The following is a 20520-nucleotide window of genomic DNA, read 5'->3' as shown; positions in this document are numbered from 1 at the left end:
TCCTGCTCAGTGCTGAATAGGAAAATTGTTCAATTGAAATATTTTGTGCTGCTCTATTGCTCTACAGTAATGCAAAATAATACATTCCTATCATTACATCATAACTTACTATTTAGAGTCACAATGGCAGAAGCTGTAGGCCATGAAATCTCATTTGGATTATTCACTAAATAGAATGCTTGCAAACTGTAGAGAAAAGGAACCCAGACTAAGTCTCCAAATGCTAGCATGAATCCAAACCCTTCGTTTGTGATGTCCATTGTTGTCAAAATTGCTTCCTAAAATATTAACAAAAGAATATTCAATTACTTAGCATTTAGAGAAGAAATTTTCAAAGCAGTTATTACCAACTTTGCTTCTTCAAATGCCTGCCCGATTACACTACACCTTTTGCAAATATATTTTTATTAAGCCATTGAGAAATGAATTCTGAGTTCACACTTCTCTAAATAAAGATTTATTTATAGTTCCCATTTAGTAGGTTATTACTGTCTTCCCCAAAAATCTGTCTCTGCTTCAATGTATGTGTCCAAGGCAAAACAACTTTTTTATCATGTAACTTTTAAAAGATAAAATATCATAGCCTTTCCTTGCAGATTCAATTATTCTAACACTGAACTCAAAAGTCTTTGTGTAGAAATTTGAGAGAAAATTGGGCTAATTAGAAAGGAATATTTCAATAAGTTTCAATTATTTTTGATATGTCTGGAAAGCAAAGTTTTTAAACTTTCTAAACAAAGATAATAAGCAATTGGACAGTTTTCCAATTGCAAATGCAAATTCCCATATTTTTCGGAGTATAAAATGCACTGTTTCCCCCCTAAAAAGAAGATGAAAATAAACATGTTTATGTGAAAGGACTGCCCTTTGCTTGCAGCGCCGCTGCGGCGTCCTTTTTTATAAAAATAAGAATGTTTATTTTTACGTGAAGACCTCCCTTTGAAGGAGCTGGGGAATCCCTCTCACGAAGATATTCCAGGGGCGGAGCTTTGACATCACCGGCAGGTTGCTAAGGACGCCAAGCTGATCACTTCCTGGATTCCATGGAATCCAGGAAGTGATCACCTTGGCGTCCTTAGCAACCTGCCAGTGACGTCAAAGCTCCGAACGCCAAACACGACCCTGAACTTTGCCCAAAGTTTGAAAAAAATTTGGGTTCATGTTCGGCATACCGAACTTGCAAAATTTGGTAAGGACCCAAATTGTGCGGGTTCGGTTCGCCCATCACTAGTCTAGAATACTTTTTTTCCTTATTTTCCTCCTGTAAAATCTATGTGCGTCTTATAGTCCAGTGCATCTTATGCTCCAAAAAATACAGTACTCTATTTTAAATGGTTCTGGATTATGAAGGTGATAAAAGGAAGAATGGTAAAAATTCATCTCTTAAAAGCCATAAACTCCTATTCTCATCACTATTTACACAAATATGACTCCAAAATGATGCTGTTGAAATTCAGCCACGTTGCTTAAGTAGCCTGGTTTGGGCATCAGTGTGCATATTTTAGTGTGGGAATGGATATAGATTAACTCATAAAGGTCTGTGCTCTCATTCATATTTGTTTAAAATATAACCCCAAACAGAAATTAAACTTTCCCTCCTTAAAACAAAAACCCTGTCATCATCATTCATTTGCCTATGAATTGCAGCAGTGCAATCTCAAAACTCCTATAGCAACTAGTAATGGAACAATGAAGGGCTGCATCTGGTCTCTGAGATACCCATACCTGGCTAATGGACAGGAAAACTCCTCAGTGCTTTCTGGGTGCCACAGAAACTTACTTCCAAGTGAAGTTATTGTACGTGACATGAACCTATAGTAGAAATAACTGGCAGTAATTCTTAAAGCAGCCTGCTTTGCAGTTTGAAAAAAAGGTGTTTCATCTGTGCTCTGGCTTGTTGTGAAATATTTTCTCTGAATGCACTGCATAGGTCTAATATAATTTTTAAACTGAATTCCTAAAATATTCAACACTTTTTAAAAATACTAAATTATGGTCACCTTGCCCAATTTGTTTCATCTAGTTAAAATGAAGCTCTATAAGGATGTATAAAGAATAGCAAATATACAAAATATGGATAAGTCTGAGTATTGCATTGGCAGTTCTGTGTTAGCAAAAACTTCAGAAGAGAAGGATTTAGGGGTAGTGATTTCTGACAGTCTCAAAATGGGTGAGCAGTGTGGTCGGGCGGTAGGAAAGGCAAGTAGGATGCTTGGCTGCATAGCTAGAGGTATAACAAGCAGGAAGAGGGAGATTGTGATCCCCTTATATAGAGCGCTGGTGAGACCACATTTGGAGTACTGTGTTCAGTTCTGAAGACCTCACCTACAAAAAGATATTGACAAAATTGAACGGGTCCAAAGACGGGCTACAAGAATGGTGGAAGGTCTGAAGTATAAAACGTATCAGGAAAGACTTAATGAACTCAATCTGTATAGTCTGGAAGACAGAAGGAAAAGGGGGGACATGATCGAAACATTTAAATATGTTAAAGGGTTAAATAGGGTTCAGGAGGGAAGTGTTTTTAACAGGAAAGTGAACACAAGAACAAGGGGACACAATCTGAAGTTAGTTGGGGGAAAGATCAAAGGCAACATGAGAAAGTATTATTTTACTGAAAGAGTAGTAGATCCTTGGAACAAACTTCCAGCAGACGTGGTTGGTAAATCCACAGTAACCGAATTTAAACATGCCTGGGATAAACATATATCCATTGTAAGATAAAATACAGGAAATAGTAAAAGGGCAGACTAGATGGACCATGGGGTCTTTTTCTGCCGTCAGTCTTCTATGTTTCTATGTTTCTATAAGTGCATACTAATTCTTCAAGGTTTAAATTATAGTAAAACTCTGTCACTTCAGATTTCCACCAAATTTTGACTTTTTTGTAGCCTTTAAATCCATTTGTGGGACTTGGAGTATCTATGGAATAGATTATGAATAAAGTTGTAGAAGGAAGAGGAAATTATTACTCCTTCTCTGTTAGTTTGTGTGGCGTAGCAGTTAAATAAGATTACAATAAGGAAGACTACAATAAGGAAGGTGAAATTTAAGTCGATGTTTATCTATGGAAGTTTGCTGAGATTCTACATTAATCACTAGCTATTTTACAGGAAAGATATACAAACCTTAAAACCAGAGTTTTAAAAATTAACAATAATTCATTCAAGAACTACCAATTGCTAGTTACCTCATTCCAAAGAGCATCCATCACATAGATGAGCTGGAAAATATTAACAAGCATCATGGACAGAGAGGGCATGTTCCGATTTTGCACTTTCATCTCAGTGAAAAGCATGGCCAAATTAATAACAACCTTTGGAAAAATTAAACTGCATGTTACCCACTTTTATCCTAAGTGTACAATGATTTAATTCAGCCAATATCATATAATGTAAACTGAATAATATTTCAAATGGCACCGTCCTCTTCATAAAAGACAATTCAATTATATTTTAGTACAATATTATGTATTACATGACCATTTGTAGTTAGCTTATCTTGGAAAACTTCCAAAATTATACATTTTTGTCCTTGTTGCAGCTATAATGCTGCCATGATAATATATTTTCCACTACTGTTCCTATTTCTTCCTTTATCTCATTTATTTTACTTATTATTGCGGAATGTGATTAATACTCACCCAACCAATTAGCCCTGGTCGTAACTCACAGAAGTATTTCAGATCAAAATTTCCAATGCGAGGATTTAATTCATGTCCCATAAAAAAGTCATAAAATATATTCCCTACAAATAAGAATATATGCATGGTTCCTATGAATTTTGTGCTGATAGCCATTTTATAATGGATTATAAAACAGAGGAATAACATAAACAATTGCAGCTATTCTATTCTAAAATATTATTTTCACTTACCAGAATTTCCTCCATGGGATAATTCATGGTCAGGTGTTTTCAGAGAACGGGCATAGAGATAAATGCTCAGCAATAAACTAAAAATTGTAGCACAGATAGCAAATTGCAGGAAGTGGTCATATAAATAATAAAGCTCCATTTCAAAATACAGAGAAATTCCAATAGTTATAGCTGTTAGGATAAAAGTGTAGATTCCTTAAAAAAGAAAAGAAACAACAAATGAGATTTTTTTCAAAAATAGTAGGACAGGTACTATGATCTAATAGCTTTCCACCAAATTTTCTACTGCCGTTTTGTTGTGGGGGAATCAGATCATTTCCAAAATCTGCTTGGAAATGTATGCAGTTCATTATCCATCTGTGACATTAGTGTCATGCCTGAAATGACACTTTTTTTGTAACTGGCTACAGAAATAAGAAATGCGTGGCTGGAGAAATGAGTAAACATGGTTGCTCATACATCTCAGTTCGAGCAAGCTATCCAAAAAGCAATCATTATCTACCCCTGTTGTGATTATGACTACAGTAAACAAGCTGAAACAGGGCCCATACAAATCAAATTTCCAAACAACAGTTTGGAACAGCAATAGGACTCAACCTATTATTTCTCAGTTAAATCAGAGACAATGGATTATCATTGCAGGATGTATTGCAGCCTACCAGAAACATCCTAGACCAGTCATGGCAAACCTTCTTGGCACCAAGTAAATGTAAATGTCGCATGCGGGTGCTTGTCCGGGCAGCGCTCTGAAGTCAAACTTGCAAGTTCTAGTGTGCATGTGTGCCCAACGATCAGCTGGCCGGCATGCAGGTACAGGTTGGGTTTTGGCATTGTCAGACACCTAAAGGGATCGTGTTCCAGAAAAGCCAAACTTTTGGTTTGTGATGCGCATGCACATCCAACAATCAGCTGGCCAGCACACATGCGCACTGGTTTTCGGCATTGCTGCACACATGAAGGATAGCTGATTGTCACACACACATGTGCACCAGGAACCAGAAGACAAAAAGACAAGGCCGCGCATGCTGGGCAACATGTCTTCGCGAGCCACTATGGGAACCATAGGTTGCCATCACAGTCCTAGACACTCCCGCCACCATCAATACATATTAACATGCCCCCTGTGACTGAATACAGATTATTCATTCTGCAGTTGCATGGGAAAAAATATTTTTAAAAATAGTTAACAGTTTGAGTGCCATCCTTTAAATTAGATTTTATAAGGACAATTTATGGTCCACTAATATCAAAATAATGTGATCAATAATATCAAAATAATGTGATCAATAATATCAAAATAATGTGATCAATAATAAAATATATAGCCACAGTTTAAGTCCATGTTTAATATGGACTTGCAATATACATTAACATTTCACCTATATTTTTAAAAAGCACAATAAAATATGAATGTTAAAAAGATATATATTTAGATACCAATGCCTAGGACAGTGATTGCAAACCTTTTTTTCCTTGGGTGCCAAAGAGCATGCAACTCATGCTATCGTATATGTGCGAGTGCCCACACCCATAATGCCTGGGGAGGCGAAAACAGCTTCCCCCACCCTCTAGAGCCCCTCTGCAGGCCAGAAAAGGCCCGTTTCCCAATTTCAGGTAGGCCCAGTAGGCTCATGTTTCTCTCTCCCCAGGCTCCAAAGGCTTCGAGCTGGGGGAGGGTAAAAATGTCTTCCCTCATCCCCTGGAGACTCTTTGGAACCCAAAAATGCCCTCCCAGAGCCTCTGTGTGAGCCAAAGGTCAGCTGGCTGGCACACACATGCATGTTGGAGCTAAGCTAAGGCAATGGCTCACGTGCCACCAGATACAGTTCTGCGTGCCACCTGTGGCATCCGTGCTGTAGGTTCGCCATCACTGGCCCAGGAAATCTAACCATTGAAGTGCAACATTGTTTATATGAGATGAATCAGATGCTAGACCAGTGGTGATTTTCTAATGCCGTGACCCTTTATAGTTCACGTTGTGGTGACTACCAACAGTGAAATAATAAAATTATTAGGAAACTCGGGTGGTTCTAACTTAATTCGCTGCCACTTCACTTTTTCTGCTGTGTGGCCACGCCTTGTGGGCATGTGTGCACTTTGCACTACACGTATGCACCTTGCCAAAAAATCAAAAACCCCACAAAAAACCCCCAAAACCAATATGGCAATACATACAAGAATGTTGAGCTGAGATCAGGAGCTTGAGAGTAAAAAATTGCAATGTGTAACTGAAATACAGGTACCAATTGTATCAACATCAGATTAGTAAATTCTAAAGAAACTGTAAATACATATTTACCATTTATTCTATATTCCAGCCTAATTCCATTCCAAAGTGGTACCCCTTCTACAATCTGAAAAGAAAAATATATTTTCACCCAAAATATTCACATTTTCATAGATCATGCATTAGTAGAATAGCATTTTTAACACTCACTCACCCACCCACCTGCCCCCAAAAATAGTCCTGATATAGAAAGCAGAACTCTGAACAATACTATGAAATGTGTGCTTTCACTAATGAGGGTTTAAAACAAAAAGTAACCACAAGTAGTCTCAACAACCAACCACTAAGTCTCCAATTTTTGTTGCTAAGTGAGTTGTGCCTTATTTTACAACCATTTTCCTACAGTTAACAAATCACTGCAGTTGTTAAGTGAATTATGCAGTCATTAAGCAAATTTGGCTTCCCCCACTGACTTTGCTTATCAGAGTCAGCTTAGAAGGTTACAGATGGTGATCACATGCCCCTGGGACAATGTAACTGTCATAAATACTATTGTAACTTCAAACAGTCCCTACCTAAACAAATGATTTTAAGACAAGCACTACTGCACTAGATCTTTCCACACGGTTATAAAGACCATCTTGAAAAAGAGTAGAACTACTGTATCTATCACAATGTATTATCTGAAGGAAGAACGACATTTTGTTTAGAATCCAATTTCTTGAATCTAGAGGTTTTATTCTACAGGAGTGTCCTCCAATAGAATTCTAACCAGAATTTGGTAAGAAAGAATGAAAACCTTGCCCACTCCCTTTTCCTTCAGCTAGTTCAAAATCCATTCTATAGATCCATTCTATACATTGGATGATTTGAAGAGTTCTATATTCAATATTTCACAAGAAGAATCATTACCCTGGAGGAAAAAGTTGTAACAAAAGCAATTTATAAAACTCTCACTAAATAAGAAAGGCAAAATTTAAACAAAAACCCCTACCAACATATATCATTGGAACCTGAGACTCTTCTCTTCACCTCATGTAACCATTTTATAACGAGAGAGTTGAAATTTATACTTCATTTATACTACATAAAACAGGAGTTTTAAAAATGCTAGTTTAGAAACATGAAGTTACAATGCTGTTTTAAAAATTAGATTTAAAAAAATCAAATTTCTACTTCTAGAGGTTTTACCTTTCCTATCGGCAGTAAGTAAAATAGGGCTTGGAGAAAGAACCAAAGAAGAAAGACACCAAACACTCTCGTCTCCCATAAATTTTGGAAATCTGGTAGTGGAGGAGGAAAATTCAGAAGACTAGGGTCCTTTTGTGAGCACATTAGCAACAAGCAGAACACAATTCCAGGGAGAAGAAATATCATGAAGAAGGCACCTTAAAAAAAAGTTATAAAATTATTAGAATCAATTCAATTCCTAAAAGCTTTCCAGCAAGATAACTGATACCAACTAAAACATTAGCTTTATCCACTCTTATGTTCAAAATTATTTTCTCTATCGATATGAATGGAAAGTTTAAAACTTCAGTTTTGCATCAAAGGCTCCAGACTTTTATCCAAATATAGTTTATGACTTTCAAAACTAACATACCGATTTTTCCTCCAAATGCCAGTTCTTTTGTCTTCCAGCATACTTTTTCAATACTTTTTGGTGTTTCAAAATTTTTCTCTTCTGCATACATCTCCTCTCTTCTCTTCTCCTCCTTTCTAGGATGCAAATTGTATCGTTCCAGAATGCGTTCTCTTCTTCGCTCAGACTCAATTCTTTGCCGCTATGAACAGCATAGTAGGAGAAAACAAATTGCTATCATCCGTTAGTATGTACTAAAGAATCCTCCTCAGATTAAGTATTATTGCTCTCATTTGTTTTTGTTGTTGACCATTATTTCCAATAGTCATTTCTTGAATTAGAAGTCCCTGCACTCAGTCACTCAAACAAGTCCCTGGTCATCTCATGCCCTCTACATTGAGCTACTCTTGAAGATTATTTGGAAGCTAAAACTGATGTAAAATGTGGTAGCAAGGTCAGTTCTTAAGACCTATGTCCATGTTATATCACTACTGCCAATTTGCTTCTGGGTACAATTCAAGGTTGGCTATCGCTTGGCCCAGGCTATCTAAGAATCTGCTCAATGGGACTGGCCAACCTCATCCATATTACCAGAAAGGGCATGCTGCAGATCCCGTCACTTTAAAAACAAATCATATTTCAAATTTCATACCTGTAAAGTGGCATGTGCAGAATAATTCACTTCTGTACTATCTGGCTCTCCATTATACTGATTCGTGTTATTTTCATGCAGCCTCTGGATTGAAAAAACAGGGTATTTTAAAGAGAAATTTTTAAATTAATAGTTACAATTAAAATATTAAGTATAGACATGAAAAGAAATCAAATTTGTAGATGATGAATAAAGATTTGAATCATATTATATAGTCATTTTATTTTATGCTTTTTTGTACTAACAATTATAGAAAGTACTGTACTCAAAAATGCACTAATAAAAAATCTGATTATCTTTTGGTTGGTAACATACTTACATGCAAAAACACAAATTAACATTCAATGTAAAATCCAAACCTTCTTTAACAGTTTGTTTTAAAATATCTTAGATACCAAGATGGTTTTCCTTGGGGGGAATGGTTTTACAATTTCTGCAAGTAAATCATCAAAAGTAGAAGCAATTTGAAGCATTCTGTTAATGTTCTAACCCTGAAACAAGCCTATTTCATCATAAACATGTCCTAAATACTTTGATCCGATTCCATTTCTGAGGTTATACTTCCAGAAACTTCAAATTACTCTCAGAACATTCTTTACTCTATAGATTGATCTGAGCTGTTCTGTTTTATATCTTAGTCTCTCTGCCTGTATTGTATGTGTGCCTGATATGCACATTGCACATTGAAGATTTACAACTAAAGTCTGAAGGAATGATAATAGTTGCTTGCCCTTCTCCATTGTCCTCAACACATTTAATTATTTAACCTTAATAGACATAATAAAAGTCTTAAGTTTATTAATATCAAAAAGGTACTATTATAAATTTTAAAGATGTGATGTAGAGTATGTGCAACCCTGGCAATCCAGGACAAAGCGATTTAAAGAATTCCAGAGCATTCTATTTCTCTTCAAGCCACTTAGTGATGGAAATTCCAGTCCCAATTACTACTTAAGGGTTAACTGTAAACTATCTCTGCTAATCAAAGCAATGAATTTTCTGGTTGAAATTGGACCAATTAAAAAAAAATTAAGATAAAAATATTGTACTGGTATCAAAGAATGATACTTATCCAAATTCACTGCTGTTCTGATTAGAAGTCAATGCCAGGAATCCAAAGTGCTTTAGAATCAATAGCATAAGGGCATTCAATCTCTTCCTAGAATAGGATGCTGTCATTGATGGTATATTTCTTCTCTATGGAGATGATTGGTAGGAATCTCTGGCGTATAACTGTCTTTTGTAGTTTCAGTGAAACCTGCATTTGCTGAAATGTAAATTCAGGTCTGGGAATAGATAGGGCTAAATGCAACCTTCTTGGAGGTTTTCAATAAGCAGAGCAGAAAAAAATAGAACAAAACAAAACAGAACAATTCATTTGGCCAAGTGTGGTTAAATACACAAGGAATGTGTCTCCAATATAGAAGCACAACTTGTTCTCAATTAAAGTTTTGCATGTTCTGAAAATACTTTTTTCCCTGATCAAAGAAAAGCTATGACATGGTTGACATTCTAATTTTTAAATTATATTATCTCCTCTAGCTGTAAACTGAACACTACCTAAACTAGAATCAGCCAGAGGATTGCACCCCTTCCCTTATTGAGTCCTTGTCTGATCTCACCAAGAATGAAATCAAACAGCTGTTTCAAGTACAGAATGAAAACCTCGCAAAAGAGGCGGCACAACTGCTCTGTTATCTCCTGCAGAAGCTTTTCTGAGAAAGTTATCACCAAGCTTTTCTGAGAAAGTTATCATCAGATGACCAGCTGTCATCTGAATGTTTTGAAATATCGTCTCCATCCTTAATACATTTTCTGTAAAGACACCAAGAACGCTAAAGAAAGTATTTAAGGGTACTTGAAAAAATCAAGGACCTTCAAAAGGAAAATGCATAGATCCAAAAATTGGATTTATCAATTCAAATATTAATATTTTACCAAAAACCTCCCAAAAAGGAAACCAGAAAATCCTAATACGTCTTAATGACTCAAGCTTTATTTTGAAGAAAGAAAACCAGCATTTTAGAACTGTATCATTGTCAATCTCCTCCTAGGCCAGTCTCTTTCTTTCTTTCTGCTTGCAGGAATGAGGGAAGTAGAATCATTATAAAATGAATGTGGGACATGAAAGCTAAGCAGACTGATGCTCCAGAAGGGTGAAACCAGTGGATTTGTTTTTAAGAGATGGAGGAATAATGCTACCATAATCATAAAGGTTGGGGAAGAATATTTAAGAGACTGAAAACTTGTGACACTTGCATGCTGTTTACCTGTAAATCTGACCTCTGCACCTTGAACTAAACAGGAATGCTAAAGCCAAAAAGGGAAATGGATATTTTTTCTAGGATTTTTGCTACCAAGATGGAAATAATTAGGATTAATTTTTGATTCTCCCCAAATTTGAAAAGTAAAAATGAAACTTCAGCTTTTTTTGAAGGGGGGGGGGGGGTCAGAATTATATGCCTAACTCAATATTAGTACTCCAGATGAAACAAGTTCTACTGATCCTAAGTGATGGAGAGATAAACCATTTAACCTGCCTAGGTTCTACCCAATCTAGTTCCCCAGAGAAACATTTCTTTCTGACTGAAAGAAGCATATGGCATGTAGTAACATGTCTGCATATACAGCTAGTTAAATATTTTGAGAAGAGAAAATACATCAAGACAGGTGGCTGGTCTATCAATACATTTGAATTCATTTGGAGTTTGGAGTTCTTTAGAAACAATCTTTCTTTTTTCCAAGATTTCTATTTGTTAGAAAGTTGCTACATAATGCTTAAATCAAATAGTTATTACAGTTACTTTCTCTAGTCTTACCCTACTTAATGTAGCATTCTAATATAAATTAGAACATTGGTTTACCATCCTTTTATTACAAAAATGCTTGAAGATGCTTCAGTCAAAAAGCCCTAAAAGCAGGGGTCCCCAAACTTTTTACACAGGGGGCCAGTTCACTGTCCCTCGGACTGTTGGAGGACCGGACTATTTAAAAAAAACTATGAACAAATCCCTATGTACACTGCATATACCTTATTTTAAAGTAAAAAATAAAATGGGAACATACTATTTAGAGGGGGGAGAAGATCTGAAATTCATATATGTTTATGTTTTGTTTTTAATCTTCTTTTGTTAACATCTGATTGGCTATACAGGGTTTTCTTGGCTTATGAAAAATGTATAAAGAAAGAAGGAAGCACTTTGGCATAATGGTTACTAAGTTAGAAATATAATTGGTGTTGCACATTTTGAAGGAACATTAAGGAGGAAATTTAATTAAAAGAAAATGAATGTAACTGGATGACAAAATTAGAAAAAAAAACCTTTTGCAACTTTTGGGATGATTGATATTAGTTACTAACAAAATACCACATTTTATTCATGGAAAATTAGATGGTACACTGTGTTGTTTGAATGTATGTTGAGAGAAAAATTTAAAAAAATTACCCCCCCCCCCAAAAAACCAGTCCTTCCTTCCTCTGTCCCTCCATTTCGTTCTTCCTTCCTTCCTTTCTTCCTTGTTCCCTCCATTTCTCCTTCTTTCCTTCCCTCCTTCATTCCTCTCCACTTCTCCTTCCCTCCCTCTCTTTCCCTTTTCTTTCTTTCTTTCTCTCTCTCTTTTCTCTGTGCTCTTGTCACTCACTGGCGGGCCGGATAAATGGCCTCAGTGGGCCGCATGTGGCCCGCGGGCCGTAGTTTGGGGACCGCTGCCTAAAAGCATAGCTACTGAGCCATATTTTCCTGTACTTCTCATTAATGGTAAATAGTAGTTGAACAATATATAAATATAATGAAATATAAATAAATTTGATGTTCAGCAACATGCTGTACTAAACTCCATCATCTTACTCTCATATTGAGGGATTTTTCCAGTACCAGTGAACTGTGACAAATTACTTGAGTTCTTCATAGGTATGCACAAAATCCATCATTTCAGAAATGGAATATTCTGGAAAGTTCTAAACTAATCTCTTATAACCCATGCCAGTCCAGCCATCTGAGAAGTTATTAGGCAGTTTTCATGAATGGGAGCTTCTGTATATCCCAAGTTCTTATTGAATCTTGTTATGTATTGCTTCTTTGGTTTAACCAAAGTAGAACGAACAAATCACACAGAAGTCATAAAAGTAACTAAAGTATTAAATTTTAGTCAACATAATTTACAGCTATTATTAGTATTCATTAGGTATAACAATAAGGGCAACTGTAACAAGCACATGCAACGAACACTGAAAAGTTGCAGTAAACACTTTCCCTCCCTTGGAAAACTACCAAGTAATTCTTATCATTTTCATGGATGCATGCTCTATTCCAATTCATTCCAACCCTTTCATGCATTAAATTGAAATGTAAAAAAACTACATTTCTAAAAATGTTTATTATATTTTCCTTCAAAACAAGTCTTTTCAATGAAAAACTACATCCGGACATTTGAAAAATACTGAAAAGTCAATGTGGCTACAGATTCCATGTCTGAGTAGTTTTTTTAAAGCAATTAAACTGATTTTAAAGTTATGCTTAAAGCTGCATGGCTTTATGACAAATAGATTTCACTAACTGACAACAGATTAATAAAATTACTGTTATCTCCCATATCTTATTATTTCATCTTGATTTGGAAAGAAGTGTATCTAGGTAAAGCTCTTACTTCATTATAGTACCTACATTTTAGCTACATATAAATAATGAACATGGCTTTTAGATCACACTGATAAAAAATTTAATTAAATCTAAAGGAATTCAAAGCAATAGAAAACAAAATATGAATATAGCTTTGTAATATCCCCCCAATCACAAGAGTCAAGAGATATCAAATCAAATACCAAAGGAGTCAGATTAGGTTCCCCAATATTATTTTCATTTTTTGGTTCTCTGCTTCGTGAGGAAGAACGACGTTTGTGTTTTGCTGGCCGACCAGGTGAACGAGATCTAGAGCCCGATCTAGATCTGCTACCACTGCGTCTTGATGGAGAACCTGAGGAAGAGCTGCTTTTTCTAAATCGAAAAGATGACAAAGACTAGAAAAAAACAAATAAAATTATTTTATTACAGCTTAACTAGCTAGCAGTACGTATTGATACCTATATTTTCATTTAAAAGCGGCACATTATTTTAAATAACTAAAGTTCCAGAAACATCATCTAAAAGAGTTAATATAATTAACAGATAGGAAAATGTAACAGCAGATTCAGAAAACATGATTCCTAATAACTCTGGCCATATATGAATAATACATTGATATACATCTATAAAAGTATGTAGGAAATCCATACCTAATCATAACCTTCAAAAATGAATTGTATTAAAGACTGTTCAGTATCTAAAGGCAATATGATCTTAAAACAATTAGAGATACAACTTCCAATACAGATGAAGTAAAGGTTGATTCTTAAAATACTAGATTTTTCTTTTTACTATTGATACATTTGTTATGCTTAGTAATTGTATTTCCTCTCTATCTATCTAAAAAATCCAAAACTTTAAGGCTTTTAAAAAAAAAGAGGGACTCTGAGGCGGCGAAGAGGAGCACATGCCTCCCATACACCCAGCGCAAGGCTGCCTCCCATACACTCCGCCAGAGAGAGAAACCCAGATGGGCAAGAGGGGGGAACCTCCTGCTCCTTTGATTGAAAGGCGGCTGCTGCTGCCGCCGCCGCCTGCTTCCTCTTTCTTCCCATTCTAAAAGGTTCCCCTCTCCTCTCGCTTTGTAGTCAGCACCTTTCCTTCACTGTGGTGACTCCTCAGTTTGACTGAAGCCGAGTTGATCCAGCAGGAGCAAAGTGCCCCCTTTTGCCTTTCCGTGCCCAGACGCTCTGGGAGGCAGCCTCGCACCGGGTGTACGGGAGGCAGCGTGAGGGAGTCACCACAGCAAAGTGGTTTATTCCCTCTCCAAGTGCCCAGAGAAAGGAAAACACTCCCTTTGCTCTGGACTGCCCAGAGCGAAGGGAGTGTTTCTTTCCTCTGGGCACTGGCAGAGGTCTATTCTCTCTCCAAACGCCCAGAGAAAGGAAAATGCTTCATTCACTCTGGCCATAACTACCAACTGCTTTGTTGGACTGATTCTAGAAATTTGTAAAGATTTATTTTATTTTATAGCTTGTTAGTTGTTTTGGGAGCATTATCTTAAAATAGGGAAAGATAATAAACAAATTTAATTTTGGGAAATGTATACAAAATTGTTGATAATTGACAAAAGCTTAACAAAAAGAGCTAACCAAAACTTTATATATTTACTGATTCCAAAGGTTGCTTACCCTCATATCATTTTCTTTCAGATTAAGTTCAGTTCCATCTTCATATTTAACTGTATAAAGATGGGCACGTTCATCATAACTGATAACTTTTACTTCATAATACAACACACTTCCAGGCCAACGGCCCATTACAACTTCTTCATCTGCAAACTTTCTCCTGGGCATTTTTCAACCAATTCTAAAAAGAAAAAAATATGTGAATTAAATTTCTCTTTTAAAACTGTGGATAATCAAGTTCTGTCTTAATTTCTGCTGGTAGATTGTGTTTTGAACCGAAAAGCCACAAAAATCAAGCAAATAATGGATGAATGAGGGGAATTAAACAGACACATGGATATTGATCAGATTAACTAGCCAGGTGTAGAAGAGTAATTAAAGGATTGGATGTGGATTACATTGTTCCTATTTCAAATAATCATGTGAAATTATGAAATTAAGCAAAATGTGCACATTCTGATTTATATAATAACCTGAAACAGAAATTAGACTTCTTCATTTGATTATCTTAGGTTTTATTCCAAAATCATAGCAATTTAAGACAAACACTAGACTCATCACCATCAATCTGTTTCAGATTAATAGCAAAAGTATAGAGACTAGTAACAAAATTCTGTCCACATTATATAAGAATAAAAAATTACTTATCATTGATATTAAAACTATAAAGATTAAGATATAGCAATGTACTTCAAAAAAAACCTAGCAACATACCATAATTTAGAACAAAAAGTACATCAGATCAAACAATCTAGACCAGTGGGGACCCCCATCCGTGTGCTGTAGCCCATTCGGAACCGGGCTGCAGTAGCAGCGAAGATCACGTGTACATGTGCAGTCCTACTCTCATGAGCACTCAAAAATGAAGCTCTGTGCATGTTCGCATGCCTGCCCCTCGTGCAAAATCATCCCCTCTTCCCCTCCCCACTACAAACCTCCAACCAAGAAAGGCTGGGAATGCTGATCTGGACTATATATTGTAATATTTTATTTATTTATTTATTTATTTATTTAATTGGATTTGTATGCCGCCTCTCTCCGAGGACTCAGGGTGGCTCACAGCATATATATAGTAAACATAACAATACAATAAATCCAATTAATACAATTTTTAAAAAAATTTAAATTCTAAAACATTTTAAAAAACATTTAACATTCACCCAATAACTTTGTACTCTAAAAACATTCGTTGGTCAGGGGGAAGATCTAATTACCCCAGGCCTGGCGACAAAGATTAGTTTTTAAACTCTTTCGGAAGGCAAGGAGTGTGGGGGCAGTACAAACCTCCAGGGGGAGCTGATTCCAGAGGGCCGGGGCCCCCACAGAGAAGGCTGTTCCCCTAGGTCCCGCCAACTGGCATTGTTTGGTTGATGGGACCCTTAGGAGACCAACTCTGTGGGACCTCACTGGACGCTGGGATTCATGCAGCAAAAGGTGGTCTCAGTGATAATATGGTCCTATGCCATGTAGGGCTTTATAGGTCATAACCAGCACTTTGAATTGTGTCCGGAAACCAATCCGCAGCCAATGCAGTCCACGGAATGATGATGACATATCGGCATGCCTCAGAAGGCCTATAACATACAAATCTAATAAAATAAATAAATAAATAGACCATTCGCACGGCTGCATTTTGAACGATTTGAAGTTTTCGAACACTCTTCAAAGGTAGTCTCATGTAGAGAGCATTGCAGTAGTCGAACCTCGAGGTGATAAGGGCATGAGTGACCGTGAGCAAAGACTCCCTGCCCAAATAGGCCTGCAACTGGTGCACCAGGCGAACCTGGGCAAACGTCCTCCCTTGCCACAGCCGAAAGATGGTGTTCTAAAGTCAGCTGTGGATTGAGGAGGACGCCCAAGCTGCGGACCCTCTTTGAGGGGGTCAATAATTCCCCCCCAGGGTAATGGACAAACAGGTGGACGTGTCCTTGGGAGGCAGTACCCACAGCCACTCTGTCTTGTCTGGATTGAGCTTGAGCCTGTTGGCACCTATCCAGAACCTGACAGACTCCAGACACCGGCACATCACTTCCACTGCTTCGCTGAATGGACATGGGCTGGATATGTACAGCTGAGTATCATGAGGGTACTGATGGTAACTCACCCCATGCCCTTGGATGATCTCACCCAGCGGTTTCATGTAGATATTAAACAGCAGGGGGGAGTGGACCGACCCCTGAGGAACCCCACAAGGTAAGGACCTAGGAGTCGACCTCTGCCTCCCTGCTAACACCGACTGCGACCGACCAGAGAGGTAGGAGAACCACTGTAGAACGGTGCCCCCCACTCCCAGCCCCTCCAGTCAGTGCAGAAGAATACCACGATTGATGGTATTGAAAGCCACTGAGAGGTCAAGAAGCACCAGGACAGAGGATAAACCCCTGTCCCAGGACCGCTAGAAATCATCCATCAGTGCGACCAAAGCAGTTTCCATGCTGTAGCCAGGCCTGAATCCTGACTGCCAAGGGCCTAGATTGAAAGAAATGGTAGTCCTCTCTACTGAAATATTTTAAATATTTTAAATTGACTTTTCCAGACACATTTAATACTAAATGTACCATTCAAATGATCAAGCATTATAATTACCAGTAACACAGAGAGAAAAGTCAGTTTGGTATAATGGTTAAGGCGTTATGCTAAAAACCAGAACACTATTATGAGTTCCAGTTCTGCCTTAGACTCAAAGTCAGCTCAGTTGACCTAGCCCCAGAAAGGTAGTAATGGCAAACCACTTCCAAAAACTCTTGCCAAAAAAGTGTAGGGTTTAGTCCAGGCAATCAAAAAGGATTTGAAGACAGAAATATATGCATCTATCTGAAGGAATAAAGGTGAACTTACAAATTCTAAGATTAACTTCAAAATAGATTGCAATTCCAAATTTATTTTAAAAGATTTTTTAAAGATGAAATAACCATAATTTTTGGACTATAAGACACCCCCAAAATGGTGTGAAAATATCTGTCCGTCCTATAGACCAAATATTGCTGAAGCCCCTCCCATCCCCCCCCCCTTTTTTCTGCCTCTGCATGCCCCATTTTCGGGCCTTTGTTGGCCCGTTTTCAAAAAACCAGGCTGAATGGTTTTAAAAACAGGCTTTAAAAAGGCTCAAAAACGGGCGGGGAAAACCGCGAAAATGGGCAGAAAAAAGGCTGGAAAAGGCCCGAAAACGGGGTGCATGGAGGCAAAACATTTCTATTGTTGTTGTTTCTCCCTTCAAAATTTAGATTTGTTTTAATTGTCTGAAAAATATGGTACCCAGCGGCTATATGTTTCAGATTTATATACTTGGGAATGACAAGTTCTAAAACATCTCTAAAATCTGTCAAAGCCAATATTTATATATTTATATCATATTTCATAACAGCATGCCCCCCTTAAATAATTAATATTCTCCCTGCCTGACAAAGACGACTTAATAATAGATATCAGACAGCCTTCCTACTTACACTGAAAGGACAATACCACAACATAAAGCACATATCCATATAGATCAGATTTTGCAGAAATAAGACATGTAGTATTCCATTGAGCTATGTATGCAGGTCTCCAAATTAATTTAACATTAACTACATGTTATTACATAACCCAAGTTAGAGGCACTATATGTAAATTTATTACTGAATTATTCATTCCCATATGTATAAAATAAGATTGGAAAATTTTGTTCAATTTATAGAATTTTCTCCTTTTATTAATGTAGAACTGTCTAGTTTCAATGGGCAGAATTTTATCCCATAATAGTTTTGCAAATTACTTATTTTCAGAGTGCATTGCAAAAAATACCCATGACTTCTCAGCTTGATATACTGTATTTTTTGGTGTAGAAGACGCACCTTTTTACCTCAAAAAGGCACTTTATAAATTGGGTGCATCTTATACATTGAATGTTGCCAAGGCCACCTGGCAGCCCTGGCGGGAGGCCAGCGCCTCAATCCCGGGGATGGGTGGGAGCCTGCCTTTCCATGGGGGGAGCGGCGGCGGTGCTTCGGAGCATAAATGAGCCCATCCCCCAGGCTCCAGAGAACCGCTGCCACTGCCATGGAAAGGCAGCCGAGGGGAAAATAAGCCTTTCTCCCTCGGCTGCCTTTCCGTGGTGGGAGCAGCGGCGGGGCTTCGAAGCCTGAACGGGCCAGTACCCCAGGGTCTGCCACTCCCGCCATGGAAAGGCAGCTGAGGGGAAAAGTCTGGCACGTCCTGGGGGACGGGCTCATTCAGGCTCCAGAGCACCGCCACCCCCACCCCATGGAAAGGCAGCTGAGGGGAAAATAAGCCTTTGCCCCTCGGCTGCCTTTCCATGGCGGGAGGCGGCGGCGGCACCTGAACAAGTCAGTCCCCCAGGACCTGCCACTCCCACCATGGAAAGGCAGCCGGGGGGGAAAAGTCTGGCAGGTTCTGAGGGACAGGCTCGTTCAGGCTCCAAAGCACTGCCGCCCCCATCATGGAAAGGCAGCCGAGGAGAAAATAAGCCTTTTCTCCTCAGTTGCCTTTTCATGGCGGGAGCAGCGGCAGTGGTGCTCTGGAGCCTGAACGAACCCGTCCCCCAGGACCTGTCAGAGAAGAAAACAAGGGAACTTCACTGTTCCAAGCACTTCCAGTCGGAAGCCAACAGGCTTTCTTACCTGAGTGGCCCAACCCAAAAAGTGGATCGTCATGGGAACAGAAAGATGCAAATAGATAAGAATAAAGGGAAGGGGGGTGAAATAAGATGTGTTCCCAGTTTGTAACTTCCTGGTAAATCTTGCAGCTTCTTAAAACCTTCTCTCTCAAGGAAAACGGGAGTTTAGCTGAATCTTTATAGTGCTCTAAAACGGAGGTCTCCAACCTTGGCAACTTTAAGACTTGTGGACTTCAATTCCCAAAGTTCCTCAGCCAGAAAAGGTGCCAAGGTTGGAGATCCCTTCTCTAGAAACACCCCTTTTAAGGAGTATTTTAAGTTTATCATCATCACCATATATTTCCATGCACTTCATTTGTGAAAATTGGAGTAGTCAAGAGAAGGGTCTTTGAAAAACTCATGATATAGTAGTAATATTAAGGCAATCTCAGCAGGGAACTGTAATTGTAAATGATTCCATCACTACCCATTTCTGTGACTAAAAGAAAACTAACAAAATGAATTGTCCTCATTTGTTTGTTTGTGTCAGGGGCTAGGAGTGCAAGAGTCTTCAAATCTGGCATGTTTAAGGCTTGTGGACTTCAATTCCCATTTCTGAGCTAGCATGACTAGTGGAGTAATTCTGGGAATTGAAGTCCACAAGTCTTGAAGCTGTCAAGTTTGAAGTTTGTAAAAAGTATACATGGTTTTAAAAAGTATTCTGCTACACTGGTATTTTATTAAACAATATAATACTATTTGGTTCAGAATACTTTTTTCCTTGTTTCCCCTCTAAAATCTAGGTGCATCTTATATACCGAAAAATACGGTAAGTGATTTTTAAAAGACCTTTTTATTATGCTCCCTGTGTCAGCTGTTCTTAGTATAAAGGGCATATGCAGGAATCTGCTTTCTTCACCATGTGCTTTATGTAGTAGTATTAGTAATAAGTGAAAGCTCTTAGTCCTAGTGCCTTTAATTCAGCTTTGGGATGCAATAGGATTTGAAGAGAACAAATTTATCCTCACAATCAGTTTGCCATACAAACATGTCACCTGTCAAAATCATATTTTAACTGATCAGCTTGAGATCTGCACTCTACAAATATTTGAAATGTTTTTTTTTTCTTAAAAATGGACACCACATTTAAAACAGTTCTTAAAAGTAAATATTTTAATTTCAAAGGGTAAATAAGGAGAAGGATGTTTGACCTAGTAGAGTGGGAATCAGTCTTATGGCCTGAGAGGATGAGGTGGGAGTGAGAAAAGGTCTGTTGGGACTCAGGGCATCTACATCTACAGGGAGGGAAATAAGCAGTGGGTTACCACAAGGTTCTGTC

The 20520-nt window shown here is 37.9% G+C and overlaps 1 protein-coding gene across 2 annotated transcripts in view; it reads right to left on the bottom strand.

Annotated features, from left to right (window-relative positions):
* LBR (lamin B receptor) overlaps positions 1 to 20520 on the bottom strand; it is a 34027-nt gene that overhangs the window by 8417 nt on the left and 5090 nt on the right. For both annotated transcript variants that reach the window (XM_070734341.1, XM_070734342.1), the window contains 10 exons: positions 14591 to 14768; positions 13160 to 13354; positions 8338 to 8421; positions 7707 to 7887; positions 7295 to 7491; positions 6176 to 6230; positions 3877 to 4071; positions 3644 to 3747; positions 3191 to 3316; positions 110 to 278 (listed from right to left, as the gene is read on the bottom strand). In XM_070734341.1, the coding sequence (XP_070590442.1) occupies positions 110 to 278; positions 3191 to 3316; positions 3644 to 3747; positions 3877 to 4071; positions 6176 to 6230; positions 7295 to 7491; positions 7707 to 7887; positions 8338 to 8421; positions 13160 to 13354; positions 14591 to 14755 (1471 nt within the window). In that variant the 5' untranslated portion in view covers positions 14756 to 14768. The remainder of the gene's footprint in view (positions 1 to 109; positions 279 to 3190; positions 3317 to 3643; positions 3748 to 3876; positions 4072 to 6175; positions 6231 to 7294; positions 7492 to 7706; positions 7888 to 8337; positions 8422 to 13159; positions 13355 to 14590; positions 14769 to 20520) is intronic.

This window comes from Erythrolamprus reginae, chromosome 1 (assembly GCF_031021105.1).
Source record: "Erythrolamprus reginae isolate rEryReg1 chromosome 1, rEryReg1.hap1, whole genome shotgun sequence".
In the NCBI taxonomy this organism is placed as follows: domain Eukaryota; kingdom Metazoa; phylum Chordata; class Lepidosauria; order Squamata; family Dipsadidae; genus Erythrolamprus; species Erythrolamprus reginae.
Note: the sequence above shows the minus strand (reverse complement) of the source record. Positions and strands in the feature narration are given on the sequence as shown.